The sequence below is a fragment of the Ambystoma mexicanum genome, chromosome 6p (assembly GCF_040938575.1).
Source record: "Ambystoma mexicanum isolate Mex_15411 chromosome 6p, UKY_AmexF1_1, whole genome shotgun sequence".
NCBI lineage: Eukaryota > Metazoa > Chordata > Amphibia > Caudata > Ambystomatidae > Ambystoma > Ambystoma mexicanum.
In genome coordinates, this window is record NC_090935.1 from 1,251,680,889 (window position 1) to 1,251,698,947 (window position 18,059).

The following is an 18,059-nucleotide window of genomic DNA, read 5'->3' on the forward strand; positions in this document are numbered from 1 at the left end:
GCTGAGAGCTGGGAGTAGGCTAGGCATTCAAGTAGTTTAGAGAGGAATGGGAGTAGAGAAATTGGACTGAAGTTTGAGGTGAGGAGAGGGTCGGCAGAAGGTTTCTTAAGAATAGGTATAATAGTGGTGGGCTTGAATGCAGAGGGGAAAGTAGCTGAGGAGAAGCAGATGTTGAAGAAGGAGGTTAAGTAAGGAATGAGAAGAGTGTAGATCTTCGGGATAAGGAGGGTGGGAAGAGGGTCGGTAGGGGCCGACATAGGATGGGCTTTGGAAAGGAGGAGGGAAACATCAGAAGGGGATACAGGTGAGAAATCAGACTTGCAAGCTGAAGGGGAGGGGAAGGGGGAAGCTGGCAGGAGAGCAGCTAATGTTTTGATGAAGAGAAAGAATCTTGGAGGAGAAGAAGTCTGAAAAGTCAGAAGGAAAAAGGGTGGATGAGGCTTAAGGGTCAGGGGTGGGCGGGGAGAGAAGACGAGAGTCATCTTGGTGTTTTGGTCCCAATGGGACACGGACTCCTCCAGTACGCCGACCGGCTCGAGCACTGGCTATCCAGCCACTCTGGCACCCTGATCCGGGATGACCAGTAACCAGCTCTCTCCACAGCCTCCTTCCTAACCAATTAGCCCTGAAAAAGACATAGGTTGAAACGCGTGTCGGCTGTGTGCACTCACCTATGTGAAAAACTGGCAGTATTGGCCACGTTCATGTTTTTCAATTGCTCTGGTGCTTTGTTGAAAACAATAATAATAAAACAACAGTTTACAAACACCAACATGACTCTTCTGACCGGATGATGAACCTAAACTATAAGCTAATCAGCTGAATTCTCGGAGTATCAAATTCCGCCAGCGCCCAACACTATCCACAGGTTTGCCATCCCACGTTCAAGTTTGAAGTGATATGTTCTGCACACACTACTCACACATGCGCACGAAGCAGAGAGCCTGAAGTTTATGTTGGTATAGATTGCTTGCATTAACAATTCCAGTACAGTCCTATTTTGATATCTGCTTACATGCTGCCATAGCTGTTGAGCACGTGACTTTGTTTCCACTGCACTGAAATCTAAATGAATGCAAATATGGACTGTAAGCTGCAATGATAAACATAATGTCACTCCGATCTTCAGTTGTTAAGGTACATGATTATAGGCATCTTGCCGTTTCTCAATGGAGCTTATATTTTCTTGGTTGTGAACTTTAATTACTTTCCAAAGCAATCCCTTTGCTAAATCTGAAAAGAACCAACTGGATAACACACGCAATGGCGACACTTGTTTTTTTTATTTTCAATCGTGATTTACAATAAAGATGTCATACAGTAGTGCAGGAGACAAAATAAGTTAACATGTGAATGGAGTAGACTGGGTTTCCAAATGCTGTCCTCTACAGCAATAATCACACCAGGTTTTCAGGATAGCCACCAACTATATAAATATCGCTTAGTTAGATCCACTGCATTCAAATTTATTTTGCGTCAATATCCTGAAAACATGAAGTAGGGGTTGCCTTAAAGCTCCAGACTTGAGACCCATCCACAACATTATAAAGAAGCTGGTCTAAGGAAGCCTCATTGTGTCAAAAGACCTATGTGGATCTAGTGATCGGAGAGTTACTGCGTTGATCTAGACATTACTAGAATTTACCATGAGACTTAATTGCCTTGCTATACATGAAAGTAGAGGTGGATTCAATGTGCATTTGTTTTGTATTCTTTGGGATAAGAACTTGCAGGCAAATAAAAAAACATCATGTTAAAAGGTGACCCTAAACTGAAATCTCTTGAGGCATGTGACATCATGTGTACAAGAAAAAGTAAAATGGCGCAATGATTATGCAAGCATAACGGCATGCATGTTGTCAGAAAACAAAGGTAAAGGCATTGCAAGGTCTGCGGAACAACATGTAAACGATGCTACTGTTCACTGGCATGCAGTATTCTTTGTTTGTGTCCATCTGTGCTCCTGGAATTACCAGCATCTTCAGGGTGCATGCTTCCAAGCACTCTTCTACACACATTGAAAGGTTAGTTAGTACCAGTACAGATCCTGGAATCACTGCTTTTACAGATCAGTAAAGCACATATAACCTGCTTGTCTCCTTAATCGGCAGCCTTGGGCAGAGCTCGAAGATGAGACAGAGAGCCACACATACACTAAGTCTGCTTTTCACCATTAATGTATTTTGAGTGGGTCCTCACGTTTTTGACGCTCCAGCCCAACCTTAGCACCTGTGGCCAAACATTTTGGCTGCTGTGGATAAAAATCATTCCTTAACGAAATTTCAGTTCTCCGACCAGTGCGCAAATTAGTTATTTTTTTAAACTTCAGGTTGAATTTAAAGGATCTTTACTGCCTCAGAATTTTAAAGTATATCTTTTTATAGGGTTTGAAAGCACAGAAAAGCAAGAATAGTGCAAAGGATTCGCAATTGACCCAACTCTATTCCAATAAATTACGCTCCATCGGTTGTGGGCAGATTCATGTATGTGAAGATACATTCCCTGAACTCTGCCACAGGGCATTAAAGGGAAAACAGCAGCGCCGCTCTACTTTGTACACTAGCTCACACATACGTGATCTCAAATTCTTTGGGGGCTGTTTTGGTTTTGCCCTGCAGAGTATATACAGTGGTCTACCGCACAAAAGGGTTTTGCGAAAGATGCTCAAGGTATTTTCTCAGTGATAGAAAAGTAGTTTTGCCCGTGGGCATTTCTACTCAATATTGGAGTCTCTAAATTTGGCACTATATTTATTGAGGGTTGGTTTTTACAGGGTAAACTACAACTTTCTAACTGGAGACTCATGCCGTGGGAGTAAGCAGGAGGCCAAGATACATATTTACTAACAGAGGGTAGTCCAGAAAACTGGGGTACTGTGCAAGAGATAACATCAGGTGTTTTTTTTAAATAGCATGTTATGCAGGATTCCTCCCCCTGAGCGTTATTATGATGACATGTAATGGTATTCAATTTCCCAACCTCAGATGGATGATGGGCTGAGTCGGCCCTGCCGGAATTCGCCCTTGCGAAGTGCAGGCTGGGGCAACGTCAAATGGGAGCACTCAATGCTTGACCTATCCATCAGACCTGGGTAGCTGAGATACAGCCCCGAAGAGCACCCTTAAATAATTAAGAACAATGTCCAGAGATCACCTCGAACAAATGTCTGAGATTGGGGACATTTTTGCCAGGGAAGTGAAGTATAAAACTTGTCAAACCTTTGCTGAAAGTATTTATATAATCACCAGAAAAAATTATTGTCACAGGTGACCTAACAGTCTGCAGGAGGTTCACTTTGCAGCACATTGCTTTCGTAACTTTACTCGAAGCTCATAGGAAAGGTTACTACGACCAAGAGCTTTTCCATTTTCAAATAGAATCCAACACATATACACAACCCTTACCCACTCCCAACACACACACGCACATCACAAAGATTATCTTGTTCAAATAAATTAGCTATGCAGTACTGTATAAAAAAGGCAAGCTGCTATCCTTCCGACCTGTAATGAGGCAGTGTGAGGCGAACAATATCCATTTTGTCCTCCTTTCGAAACGAAATTGGTGGCCAATTACCAATTCCATACATTTTTGAGTGCTTTTTGCAAGTACTTGGTTTCTGTGCCGGTTTATATATATCGTTGCAATGTGAGCGCAGGTCCTGGCGCAAGTCCCGTGGCAATGGCTGTGCTGCTGTTGAAAGCAGAAGATTGTCCTTCATGTGTATGTGCTTGTGCACAGTTTTCGTTTAGTAACCTAGGGTTTGAGTGAATTTCTAAACTACAACAATGTGCATTTATAGGCTAGTAAGGCAACGGGGAGCACCTGGCCAATCAGATTGCTTGACTAGCTGAGCGTTTATAACCTTTAGATATTCCGCCCTTTGCTTCACTGTGCTGTTAAGGCCCAACCGGCAAGTTCAAGGTATACTGGGGGTGAAGGTGAGAGGAATGGCAATGCTTAATATAAGTCGCTAGAAGCCATTAGAGATAACCCCTCTGGTAAAGGTGAGGGGAGTCCCTAAGGAAGCTCTTGTCGGCCATATTGAGCAAGGCACACAATTTACACACTTAGAGACAACGCTTTCCATAGCAGCAAATGTAAAAGGGCCAGAAGGAGAGAAAAGAAGATGTACATCAGTGCTCATTCCTCTTTGAGGTGAATAACTGCTAGGTTTAATGTCAAAAGGACAGAAAACTGGAAATTGGCAATCGTCACCTTTTGCATGGCACTGAGTGAGTAATCAAGGACATTGCAATATATCAATCCATTATATTGGCTGCTTTAAGAAAGCATAATAGCAGCTTCCACATACACATGTAATCTTCTCCTTAATAATCAATCTTTGATTTACAGTTTATAATATACAATATGTGCAAGAATGGCAAAATCCAGTAGTGTTGACTTTCTGATACGCTTCACCAACAGCTACACCTTTGGCTGGAAATCTCTAATTTCATCAAGCTTCGAAAGGATCCACTGAAAATTAAGAATAAAAATAAACTATTACTGCATATACTAGAAAAGGCAAAAGAAAACAATATTAATAATGGAACCTACTGCAACAGCACACAAACACAACTATGTGCATATATTACCTATTCAACCGAACATTGTTATTCTCAAGTAGCTGGTCGAAATAAGATTAATTCAGTTTGATGAACAAATTACTTACTTCTTGGTAATGTTCTGTCTGATGGATGTTCCTTCCATGGAGTCCTGATCTTTGATGGACTCCAAAAGCAGTACAATGAACTGGAGGCGGGAGGATAGCAGGGACACCACCTAAACCAGAAAAACTGAAGGACGTCTCTGCCAAAACGAGCATCCTGACCAGACATGGAATCCAAGCAGTAATACTTAGCAAACGTGTGCAATAAAGCTCACAAAGCAGCTTGATAAATATCCAGACCAGGGACTACACATTGCAGAGTTGTGGTAGTGGCCACCCCTTTGTCTTTGGAGTGAGCCCTGAGACCCTCATGGACTTCCTTGCTAGCCAGATGACGATTCAGAGATGCAGAGAATGATACACATTGACAGGGTCTGTTTGGTCACAGTCTGGGCACCAGCATAACCAACGAAAAGCTGGCCATCATTCTTGGTATCTGACAGCCGTCGAACTTGAGGGCTCACACTGGATCTAGCTGATGGTAACGCTCGTCTGCCTTGCATGGATGTGGCAGAGGAAAGAAGACAGGCAGATTGATCTTTTGAGAGAGATGGAAGCCCTAGACAACCTTCAGAAGAAAGGTTTCGCTCTCAAAGTCACCTTTTCCTTGGAGATACCAAGAAGGGAGGTTCAACTGACAACGCCTGGAACTCACTCACCCATCTAGCACAAGTGAGGGCGACCAGGAAAAACACGTTGCGGGTGAGCAATCTTAAAGAACAAGAATGAAGGGGCTCAAACGGAGCGCCCTTTAAAAACATTAGCACTAAATATAAGTCACACGAGGGGACAACAAACTGGCATGGGGAAACGTATTAGAAACACCTATCAGGAATTGCATGGCCGTGGGGATCGTGAAAAAAGGAGCCTTCCTCTGGGTGCCTCTTGAAGACTAAAAAAGCTGCATAATACCCCTTCAACGTACTAATCTGCAGGCCCATCCGTGCCAAAGACAGAAGAAAGTCCAACACAGAGGATTTGGAGCAAGTAAAAGCGTCTAGATCTCTCTCCCTGTACCCATACAAACTCTTACGCCACCTGCAGGCATAGGTGGACTTGGTGGTGATATTCTTGTAGAAAGGAGTACGTCCAGAACGTCCTCTGACAGATCCCATTGATTATACCATAGCCTTTCAGAAGCCAGGCATGAAAGGTCAGGCTCTGGAAGTTTGGTGCAGGATGCTCCCCTCCCCCTAGTGAGAGAGAAGATTCGTCCTCTTTGGCAGATGTGAGGGAGGGCAGATGGCCATGTCAGCAATTCCTGGACACGTGGCCACCTAGTTAAATTTAAAATAAAGAGGTGACTTACGTTTGTAAGTGAGATAGAAAGTATCTCGTATCTGAGACTCAATGTAATGAGGCTGTATTGGTATCTGTCTCAAGAGCATCAGTACGGGCTACCGTGCGGTTAAAAGTGAGAAAATACCAAAAAGGGTTTTCCAATCGGATGACACCAGTGACGTTTTCCTCATCCACTGCTTGATGCCAGGAGATTCATGTTGGAACTAAAACCAGCCCATGTAAGAAAAAAAGAAAGCTTATTCAAAATACAGAGAAGATTGGGTTTAGAATCTAAACAATTATCTTTGTCTGTATTTGTACACCACCTTTGTTTTTCTCCGCTGATACTATAGATATGACATTCAGGAGAGCCTTCCAAACCTGTGTGGATGTGGCTAAACAACTTCCCCCATGCTGAGTTGGATCAACATCTGTGACATGCGAGAGTTACAGAAATAAGTGAACATAGGTAATGCCTAATAACTAATCACAATAGTACAATAGAATAGGTGGTTGTTAATTAAGAAATAAAATCTTTAACAATACAATCCATGTCCTTTTAAAAAACTCTTTAAATAATTCAATGAAGTATAAAATGTTATAAACTCTAGAATACATGAAAATTGATTTGATGAGAGCTGATCCATCGAAATTTGTTCCTTTCACATTCAGTAGGAAAGAAACACCTCTTCATGTGGTGACTAGAATCCAGTCCCTTCTGAACTACTTTAAGCACTTGCCGAAGTATTCTCTCATACTGACATCGGAAGTAAGTAAATGATTGGTTGTGCTCATGGTATCCGCCTAAAGTGTTAACAAGTGATCAATTACATGAAAACCACAAGATGCTGCCACTTGTCATTAAGGACGTGTCTTTGTAGTAATTAAGAACTCATTGATTAGGCACAAAGGCAAAATAAAAATATACCAGATTGCTATAAGTGTTTGATATGTGTTGTAGAAAAACATGTATGAACCAGTACCTGTGCGTAATTGTTATTTTATATTATGTTTTTAGATTCAACATAATAGGATGGGGTTACAAGATGGTATTAGTACCGAATAAAAAAGAAATGTATATGTCCTGAAGAAGGCCTGGAACAGCAAAAAACATGAAATGCCACTAGAGATAGCGTCTGATGTCTCCCTAAAGGCGGAAACATGTTGACGCTCTAATAAGACTTTCATGTGCTATAAGTCTATATAAATTTACCTTTATTGACCCCTGTATGAATTGTAGAGATTGTTTTTTCAACAATACCAGTGTTCAGCTATTAATGACTGTGCCCTATTTTTTTTTTCCACTTAAATTTTTATTGAAACTTTTCCAATTAATAAATCAAGCCGTGAACATAAGAACAATAAGTGGACTCTTACCACTTCGAATAACGACTCCCCCCTATCCTTTCCCACCCCCGCTCAGAAATCAATCACAATTAAGCTGTTAATGGAGTCTCAGGGATTACATAAGAAAGGAACCAATACCACACACAGATTGACATCCTAGGCTCACACAGAGAAAAAAGTAGACTGATGACAGCTGGAAGGAACAAACTCCCTCAAAATAGTTTTCTCAAGAGTAGTCAAAGTCTCAAAGATTCACAGTTCGCGTGTAGAAGAACGACCATCCAGTGTTGCAAAAAAGAGTTCATGTTATCGTGAGTCATGGCCGAGAGCTTCTCATACATGAATATCGTCCAAAGCTTGGCCATCCATTCCGACTTTCTCGGAGACAAGGCACTTTTCCACCCTTAGCCAAGTCCAGCCTCCCTACCCGAAGCATGGACTGAACCACTCTGGGGAGGGGAGACGGAAGACTCTCCACAGAGGAGACACTGAAAAGGGCAACAATAGGGTGAAGGGGCAGAGAGACTCCCGTTATGTCATGAATCCAGTTCTGGAGCTCTGCCCAAAAGGACTGAACAACAGGACACTCCCACCATAAGGGAAACCATGAACCTCGTAGGTCACAACTCCTCGGGCAGAGCGGTGCCACTCCCGAGTACATTTTAGCAAGTCGCATTGGGGCCAGATGCCATGCATGAAGAACCTTAAAATGATGCTCCATCGCCGCTGTATATAGGTTCCCCATGAAAATGGTTTTGAAAATGACAGACATGTTGCTTCCTCCATCAACACTCCTAACCTGGCCTCCCACTGCTTTTTGAACCCCTGTCTGCTCTCAACTTCTGCTGTGATTAGAACCTTATAGAATTTCGACAAAGAGCCTCTCCGCGAGGGAGAGTCCACTATAATCTTTTCAAGAGGTAACAAAGGGCGAGCCAAGTTTTCAACCCACTGACTTTCTGTCAGAATCCCTTTCAAACGGAGATAGTCGAAGACAGACATCAGGGAGTCGCCCATGATCGCTCTTAAGTAGGGATATTCAATGACCTCACCCAGATGGAAGAGTTGAGCCACCCGTTCCAAACCTGTATATGACCAGGCCTGCGTCCCACGGAAGTTCCTACTGCCCAGATCAAACGGGGGACCACAGAGAGAGGACAAAGGAGAGGGCCAGGACGAGAGCATGGCATTTTCTCTCTCATCCTTCCATAACTCCCATAAAACCGCTAAGGTAGGGTGATTTCAAGCCCTATTAGGGAGGTCTTTGACCGGGGACCATAGAAGATCCCTCACCTTCTTGGGGTGAACCTGTACATCCTCTATGTAGGACCAATATGTCCTTAAATCATCCCTCGAGTGTTCCAACATCACTCTTAATTGCGCAGGCTTATGGAAGAGCCTAAAGACTGGGAGGCCAAAACCCCCATGAGACCTCGGGAGCGTTAAGGTTCCAAATTTGACCCTTGCTTTCTTCCCCTTCCAGATGAAGTGCTGGATTATCAAATAAAGGGATCTGAAAAAGGACTTTGGGAAGGGCGGAGAATAGGTACAGAAGTCGGGGTAAGATGTTCATCTTCACTGAGACCATTTGCCCAAACCACGAGAGGGTCAGGGGGGCCCAGCGGATCAGGTCAGACTTAATCTTAGCTAGGACAGGTGGATAGTTTAATTGAAATAGTTTGGATAAGTCTCTCGCAAGAAGAACCCCTAGGTAGAATATAGCCTTGCGCTCTACTCTCACACCCCTACATGACTCTCTCCCCTCCGTCTCTGCATCAGCAGTACCCATTGGCATTAAGGAGGACTTCCCTGGATTGATCTTCAGCCCCGAGAAACCTCCAAAGTTTTGGATCAAATCAAAGCGATTCAGAAGCGAAGACTGAAGGTTGGTTAAATACGCCAGGTCATCGACTTCAAATAGGGAAAGCTTAAATCAATATCCTTGCAGCGTACACCCGTAATTCCCTGGTGCTCCCTTATGGCTGTCGCCAGAGGTTCCATAGCCAATGCATAAAGGAGGGGAGAAATCTGACAACCCTGGCGGGTCCCCGTAGATAGCGTGAAAGCCGCCGAAACTGTATCATTCACTGCCACTCTAGCTGTTGGACCATTATAGAGAGCCGATATCCAGCCACAAAGTTTTTCCCCCAGACCCAGTTTCTGGAGAACTTTCCTCAAATAAGCCCACTCAACACGGTCAAAGGCCTTCTCCGAGTCCAAGGACAACAGATAGGTCTCCTCCCCTGAAATCGCTACTTCATGAATTAAGTCCAGGGACTTCCGAACATTGTCCCCCCCTTGCCTCCCGGGAATGAAGCCCCCCTGATCCCTGTGTACCAATGACGGGAGGAGCGGAGGCAACCTGTTAGCCAGGAGCTTAGCCAATACTTTCACATCTGTGTTAAGCAGCGAAATAGGTTGATAGATTGACACTGCCTTTGGTCTTTCCCCTCCTTTGGGATTACAACAATACGGGCTCAGAGCATTGAGTGAGGGAGACTGCCAAGACCGTGTTAAAAAGCTTAGGCAGAAAGGGGGCAAGAGTCACGTGAAAGGACTTAAAGAAAGCAACAGTAAACCCATCTTCTCCCGGGGTCGACCCCGGCCTCATGGAGGCGATTGTGTCAATCACTTCTTGAGGAGTGACTGGCCTCTCCAGAGGATCAGACCTCTCGGGTGAGACAGGGAAGAGGAAGAGCGTCCAGAAATCTATCTATATCCTCCCCATCCCTCACATATTCAGAAGTATAGAGGTGTTCGTAATACAGGCGGAACTGTTCCGCAATCCCCGGGTCGTCCCTACATGACACCCCACTCGGAAGGGTCAGCGTATCCACTCTCTTTCTATTTCTACACTCCCAGAGCCTCCAGGCCACAATTTTATCGGCCTTTTCTCCCTTTTCCATGTATTGTTGTTTAAGGAATTAAAGATTTCTCTCCGTTAGGCCTATCAATAGAGAAGCCAACTTCCCCTTTAACTGCTGCAACTCCGCCCACTTACCTGGGGACATCTGTGTTCTAAGTTTACCCCCCGGTCTCAAAGCCTCCATTTTACCCCTCAGAAGATCCTCCTCCTTGCACCTCTCCATCTTCTTCTCCGCCCCAAGCCCTATGAGAACCCCCCTGACAGTGGCCTTAAAGCCCTCCCAAACTACTTCAGTTTTCACCTGCCCATTATCGTTGATTTCAAAGAATTCTTTGATTGAGGTTAGGATGGACTGGTACAGCTCCTTATCCTTTAGCAGGAGATCGTTGCAGGTCCATCTTCCCTGGCCCAACAACCTCTTTGGCATTCCCCCCAGCTGAACCTTCACTAAATCGTGGTCAGACCAAGGTGTTGCTTCCACCACAGCTTCCGTGATCTGCTCACAGAGCACTCTGTCGACTAAAATATAATGAATTCTAGAGTACGACAAGTGGGTTTTGTAAAAGTAAGTGAAAGAAGGGGGTAGACCTTCCCGAATCGAGAAAGGATCTCGAAGCCCAAGCTTAACATTGGTTTCCTGAAACGCGGTAGCAAGACACCTCTGCAGTGGGGAGTCCAGAAAAGGCCGCTCGGACCTCCTATCTCGGTCAGGGTCTAAGACCATATTAAAATCCCCTCCCACCACCAGGACGCCCTCCGCAAAAGAGATAATTCTGGACCTCATCTCCAACCAAAACCGGTCTTGGGCCTCGTTGGGAGCATATACAGGGATTAAGGTCATCTTGGAGCCTTCTCACTTCACCCTTAATAATGATGAATCACGCCTCTGGGTCCCTCCTTTGGGCCTTCAGGATGAAGTGGGCTTTGGCTGCTACCATTATTGCTACCCCTCTTTTCTTGGACTGGCATGAAGAGTGAAAAACTCTCTGTAATTACCTCGCATTCAAGGACGGTTCCCCGACCTTCACCCAGTGAGTCTCCTGAAGAAAGAGAAAATCCAGTTTCAATCTATTAAATTCTCTCAAGGTGAGGGACCGCTTCTGAGGCGAATTAAGACCTCGAACATTCAGTGATACTAGTGTCAGTAACAGATCAGGATCAGCCATAAGGGGAATCAAAGCGACGCGCTGCTTCAGACAAACTACAAGATCTCCCAAAGCTTCCCCCATTGCAACAATGACTTTGGTTCCCCCTTAAATGTTTACCCAACCAGTTGATAATAGCAATTTCCCCCATTCAGAAGAGAATCCCCCTTCCCCCCAGGCCACCCTTTCCGGGCGCCTGGACTACTAGCGACATTTAACCTGCCGCCTCGCCAGGCCACCAGGCGTCACCTCCACCAGGGCAACATACAAAAACAAAAAACCAAACATTCTGAGCCCCCCCCCAACTCAGTTAACGAAACAGATTGTCTCCAGATCTTATCATTACCCCCCTGTCCCTCCCCCCCAGCAAACCACACTTGATCTGGGGAGAGGGAAACCCACCCTTCAAAGGCCCCCCCTCCTTGATTCTTGTTGAAAGTAGTAAAACACCCAGGACAGTCAAGATGTCGATTGTCCGGGTGAGGGGGGCATCGTCTTACTGAATTTCCTGTGGCCCCGAATCCGGCGTTCTCTCCATCTGGCTCCCTTTCTCTTGCTGCTGGATCCCCCAAAAGCTCCTTAGTCACCTTTTGTATGTGGAACTCAGATACCAGAGAGTACTTGTACCCTTCAACCTAAAACGAAAGAGAACGGATGGCCCCATCTGTATCGCACACCTCTGGACTGGAGCCACTTCGTTAGGGGGGCACATAGTCGCCTGCGCGACAGAGTGAGAGCTGATAGGTCTTGGTAAATCAAGATTTTGGAGCCTTCCCATTCCATGGGCCCTCTCTTCTGAGCTAGCTGCAAGATCTTAGCCTTCTCAGAGTAGCAGAGAAACTTCACTAGAATCGACCAAGGGCCTCTCGCTGGGGTCCCCGCTCTGTGGGCCCTGTCAATAGTTGGCTCACTGGTATTCCCTTCATCGAAAAGTTTGTTCACAACCGCCTTCACTATTTTAACAATGTCCACCGGCGTCTGTCCATCCTGGTCCAGGACTCCTAGAAGCCTTAGATTACAAGGTCCTTCTCTATTCTCTAAATCATCCAACTTGAGGGCGATCTTCTCCTCTCTTCTCTCCAGATCCGACAAACGAGCATCAATTTGAGACTCCAGAATGTCAATCGAAGATTGATTTGCTTCCAGTGCTTGGACCCGATCATCCACCGAGTCTACCTTCTTATCTAACATGTCCAATCTCTAACTGATGTCAGCTCTGAAGCCTCGGATCTCCTCCAACAGAGCCATCATTGTTCCACTCACTGTTTGGGCTTCCATGACCTCTGGCTGGACAACCCCAGTCGCGGGACAGCTCTCCTGAGTCATCTCTGGGGAGTGGCAAAATCTCTGCAAGGCTTTCGCCCAGTCCATTGAAAGCGGGGAAAAAGCGCTGCCTCGGGGACCCACGCGGCCTCCGGAGGGGTTCCAATGCAGTGCACAGCAGGGTCCCACAGATAAAGCAAGTCTGCAGTGGTGATGGTGACCAGCGCTACCCCTCTCTGCAGTCGGGCCTAAAATCAAGAGTAGTGGTACACCGCTCCCCTCACGCCCCGAGGCCCCACGTCAGGCCTACAGGATTGAAGCAACAGGGTACTGGAGAGGCAGCCGCATCTGTTGGGGAAGCCCCGGGACCCGCCGGGGGAGTGAGATCAATGCAAGCGGGGATCGAGGGGTCAGCGAACACCGCCCAAGACTGAACTCCCAGGCAGAGACCAGCCGCAACTGTCCCTAATTCAGGACAGTTGCAAAAAGCAGGGTTCGGAAAGGCGAGACCCGCAGCTGGCAAGCCCACCAACCCCAGACATGAAGGGTCCAAACACAAGATACTGAGCGAGATCTGGTGGGGTGCGTCCACCCGAGGAAGGCGATGCAGGACCACTTAAGGCGGGTAAACCAGATGGTGGGGGTCACAGAAACAGCACAACTCTTACCGGGGTTTCCAGTCCACACTCTGTTGCTGCCGGGATCTGCCAGCCGTTCCTTTCACACGTTCGCCAAGGTGGACTCCCACCTCGGCAGTCACAGATGTGCGCGCAGCAGGGTGGTCACTGTTGGGGCGGGAGGATGTCACTGCCAGCCCGTGCCCCTCCGCAGACGATCGAGGAGGGAGGCTCGACCGCCTCCTTCGCTGCACAGGGCTCCCCCCACGCAGGCCCCCCACCGCCCACCGAGACATGTGGTGAACTCGGGGACCCGGCACCACCAAGCGGGCTAACTCCTGTCCTGGGGCAGAATCCCCCCGTCCAGGAACCCTCTGGAGCTCCAGTTGCTCACCTCGCTGGGCGGATGACTCTTCGCTCGACGAGGAAGGCTCCTCGCAGATCAGGCTATGCCGTGGTCTCCCCCTCCCCCACAGGCCCCGCCCGAGGGCAGTCTAGCGATTGGGGGGAGGCCTAGCCTTCTCCCTGCAGCTGCTCACCCGATGATGGTGTCCCGGAGGGGGCCCCTCTATTGGGACTTCTCACCACAACATGCCAGTCAGGGTTCCTCATCAGCGCCGGACCTCCTGGCCGCGAAGTCGGAGGACAAACTTTCCGCGCGAGGGCCGCGGGCACCAAGCAGGACTTCTCCGGCACCTCAAGAAGTCAGGTTTTCTCTCCACTAGCTCTCCACCAGCTCCGATTGCCCTTGGGGGGGGGTCAAAATCTCGACACACCGGTTCTTTGGGGGGGGGCTCAGACCCTTAAATTGGCCCTCGTGGAGGAGATCTGCTTAGAGACACCTAACCATCTCGGCGCCCCCTGGTAGCTCCCTGTGCCCTATTTTTTTACTTTTTCTATTTTGCAAACAAACATCTGTGGTTTAGACAATTATGTGATAGATGTAAATCATAAATCGATGTATTGTTTACTTTTTTTAACAATTCTTTGAATAAAAAACATATAATTTTGTGATAAAATGTACAGTTTGTGTCTGGTTCGAAAAAACTTGTGTAGTTTGGTCATGTAATTGTGTTCTGCGATACATCCATAGAAGCAAAATGTTATGTTGATGTTTGGTGTAAAAGCACAACCAAAACATTCTGTGCGAGTATAGCGAGGGGTAATCAGTTTCTCACTACTTACTATTATAGCAACTCTTGGTACCACGTTCTCTGGGCTCTTTCTGGACTGATCAAGATCATTGTGTACCCGAACAGGCATAGTCTCCTAAGAACCAGTAGAATGCCAGGGATCGCAGGAACACATAAAGCAGGTCAACGTCCCACTCAACTGTCATGACGTCCCCCAAGGCTCTCAGACGAGGAGATTCCCTGGAGCAGAATGACCTGCACTTCCTGTTTGCAATGGAAGTGACAAGGTCCGCTATATGAGTACCGCAACAGCAGAATATTTCCTCCAGAACTTCTTGGCAGAGCTCCCACTCGTGGGAGGTCAAAGACTGTCTGCTCAAAGCTTCAGCTGGCCTGTTCTCTTTTCCAGCCAGGTGGCCGCAATCCAAGACACACTGTTCTCCAGAGCCCAGAACCACAATGGCATTGCTTCTCTTCACAGAGGCAAAGAGCCCACAGCACCCCACTTGTTGAGGTAATGCATGGCTACATTGTTGTCCGTCAGGACCAACACATTCTTGCCCTGCACAGAGGGGAGGAAAGTGACCAGGGCAGCCTGATCGCTCTCAGCTCGAGCACATTGATGTGCGCCTAACCCTCTGATGGGAACCACAGTCCCCTCATCGTAAGGTCGTGGACGGGAGAATCTGTCATGATGCCTAACCCCCGGGAATCCAGATCAAGTCCAGCAGCCCCGGAAGCAGGCATCAAGTTATTCCAAGCAAGCCCAACAACCCTGCTAGGGGCCATTTGGGTGCAGTCCTGGCATCTATGGCGCCAGGCTCATATGGAGAGTCAGTCCTGGCGCCATAGGCGCCAGGCTCATAGATTAAAACTTACCTGATGCAGACCATGCTGCAAACTTACCTGATGCAGACCATGATGCAGAGCTCCAAGCCAAAAGAGGCTTGGAAGGGACTTTACCTAGGGACTATTTTTTACTCGGGTCGGGGAGGAATACTTACCTGGGACTACTTTGGAAGCTATTTAAACCACGCCTGAAGAGCAGCACATGCTTCGCGTTATTCTGCATCCAGCAGAGTAACGCTCACCGTGCCTGCAAGTCTGCATCCAGTCTTCTGCCACCCCCGCCTCGAGTCTGGAGCTCCTAGAAAAAGGGAGAAAGAAGGAGAAAAGGTTAGAACAAGAGCAATACCTTTGATCCTTACCTGAATTCCCGATCCACTGCGCCTTCGAGCTGGAAGAAAGAAGTTATTTTATGCACGTTGCCTCGCCTGCTGCAGCGCCGCGCTGAACTCATCGGCCTTCGCAGCATCTTCAATATTCACTGTATCCTTCTGCATGTTCCCGCCGCACTCCGGTACCTAAGGGGAACACAAGAACAGCAAGGTGAGCCAAGGGAATAAACACAGGCAATATTAGTTACCCCACATAGACTTACCTGATTTTACCGCCGGGGGTACTATTCCTCTTCACGGGTCGGCGCAGCCTCCACCGCATCTTCGCCGTACCCCGGCCCCTAAGGGGAAACAAAAGGACAGCAAGGTGAAACAAAGGGACAAACAAGGGGAATCCTCCTCACCACAATAGACTTATCTAATTTTACCGCCGGAGGCATTATTCCCCGAGACTTCATAATTTCTCTCAGCACCTGAATAAGGGAGAAATCAACAGGTTACATACTGACATTATTTTATCGAACTGTGTTGGATAATACAAATCCTTACCTGAATGTTACCGGTTGCCACGAGGAACTCTTCACTCGGGTCAAGCTGCAACCTGCAAGGAATCGGACAAGAGTGAAAGTCAGACATTTGAACTCTTATGAACTATATACCTACTGCGTCTTGCCGGAAATCTCAGAGTCAATATTGTTCTGGAACTCACCTATTCCTTCGAACCAGTGAAGCAACTGGTTATCTACGCGCCCCTGCGCTCAATGCAGGATGGAGAGCTCATCTTTCCAAACCATCAGGTGAGACTATAAGAGGGGACATTAAAGGTGATCAGTGTGGAGAACAGCAGGGGTGGGGGTTAACGCTCAACTCCACGGGTGGTTAATTCCCTTTCTCCATTTGCAGCAGAATACTCCTACGGGCCAAGCAAATGAAGCTAGGTGGCCCAGTCCAGTCTGTCATCTCGGCACTACGCAACACATTGGTGGAGACCGCAGCTGTCCAGTTCAGATCGACGACCCTGTGGGAGCCAGGTGAGCGTAATAGAATCCCAGTCTTTCAAGCATACATCTGAGACTAGAGTCACTTGTGGCCAAGGCTGATTAAACAAAAACGCTTTCAGGAGGTTGTCCTCCTCGGACCACCATTGCAGGCCTCTGGAAAAACATTCTGAAAAAAGTCCAATGTTCGTCTCTGAAACTGCAACCACTGTGAGATCAGAAACCATTGCAGCAACCTCATAAGCAGCAGGGTCTCTGGCACCCCAAGGAAATAGGAGGCCATAAAACATTGCAAGCACAGAAGAGCTGAGTCTGGAACATTTGTCTCTGGTTGGAAAATTTGGACAATCTACTCTGTCCCCTGGCCGGAATCCTCGGCCCCCCGGATAAATTGGGGGGACTTTAATGGTAAAATCTAAGCCTTCCTGAATTTCAGGGAGAAGCCCGAGCTGTGCAACAGGCTGTATGCCTAGTACAAGTGTGCCAGCGCTAGTACTGGGAGCAACTCGAACAAGATAGATTCTGAGGTGAGCCGCCACCACTACTTGCACCTGGGTGCCGAAGAAAAAACAAAAGGCAGGACCTTGATCTGGTAGTGACAGTTCCCCTCTTTGAATCTCAGGTACTTCCTGTGCTTCTTGTGGATGGCCACATGGAAGTAAGCATCCTGGAGATCCAGGGAGAGTAGCCAGTCGTTCATATACATGGCCTGAAGGATCTGAGCTAGACTGACCATCTTGAACTTGTCCTTGCACAAGTATAAGTTCAGAAGCCGCAGATGCAAGATGGGTCTCAGACCACCGTCTTTCTTCGGCACCAGAAAACATGTTGAGTACCAACTCCTACCTCGTTCCAAGCAGGGTATTCATTCTATAGACCGTTTTGCCAGAAGCCGAAGGATCTCCTCCAACAAGAGAGGATCTGGAGGCAAGGTTAGGTGGCCTGGGTGATGGTGTGGAAGGTGAAGGACAAAAGGGAGATAGTACCCCTGCTGCATGACCTGTAAAGCCCAAGCATCAGAGGTGGTACCTATTGATTCCTCCACAAACAGGAAAATTCTTTCTTCCACAGGGGTCGATGACAGAAGTCCATTTCAGAGGGTGTGGAAAGCACAGTGGAAGTGGAAGCGCCTTTGCCTTACCAATGGGGCTTGGCCTCTACCTCTTTGGGAATAGGTGGCAAAGGGGTGAAACTAAACGTCTCTCAGTCTAAGAAAAACACTGACAGGTTATTTTATACAATACATTAACTGCTGAGAGAGGGCCTCCTAAACTTACACTGGTGTGCAAGAAGTCCTCTGCATGCTTTTAATTGTTCATGAGTGTATATCCAGCACAGAAATTCATGTGTACCCAGGTTTTCATGCTGTTTTACACCCAATCAGAGAAAGAATTGTAAATGTTGCTAGTCACGTCCCTGCATTGCATTGAGTCACAAGTTATGAGTCTTTAAAATTGTTCTTTGTTCATGATAGTCAGCATTTACACGAACCCCCTAGTTTGAAGGTACAAACAGCAGGCACAATTCCATGCACATTCAAGTCTCTCCACTCGCATAAA

At 47.0% G+C, this 18,059-nt stretch overlaps 1 protein-coding gene across 2 annotated transcripts in view; it reads right to left on the reverse strand.

Moving 5' to 3' along the window:
• Positions 1-1,264: 1,264 nt before the first annotated feature.
• The window catches only part of VPS13A (vacuolar protein sorting 13 homolog A), a 2,994,934-nt gene continuing 2,978,139 nt past the window's right edge, over positions 1,265-18,059 (reverse strand). For both annotated transcript variants that reach the window (XM_069625905.1, XM_069625904.1), the window contains one exon: positions 1,265-4,479. In XM_069625905.1, coding sequence (XP_069482006.1) covers positions 4,429-4,479 — 51 coding nt within the window. In that variant the 3' untranslated portion in view covers positions 1,265-4,428. The remainder of the gene's footprint in view (positions 4,480-18,059) is intronic.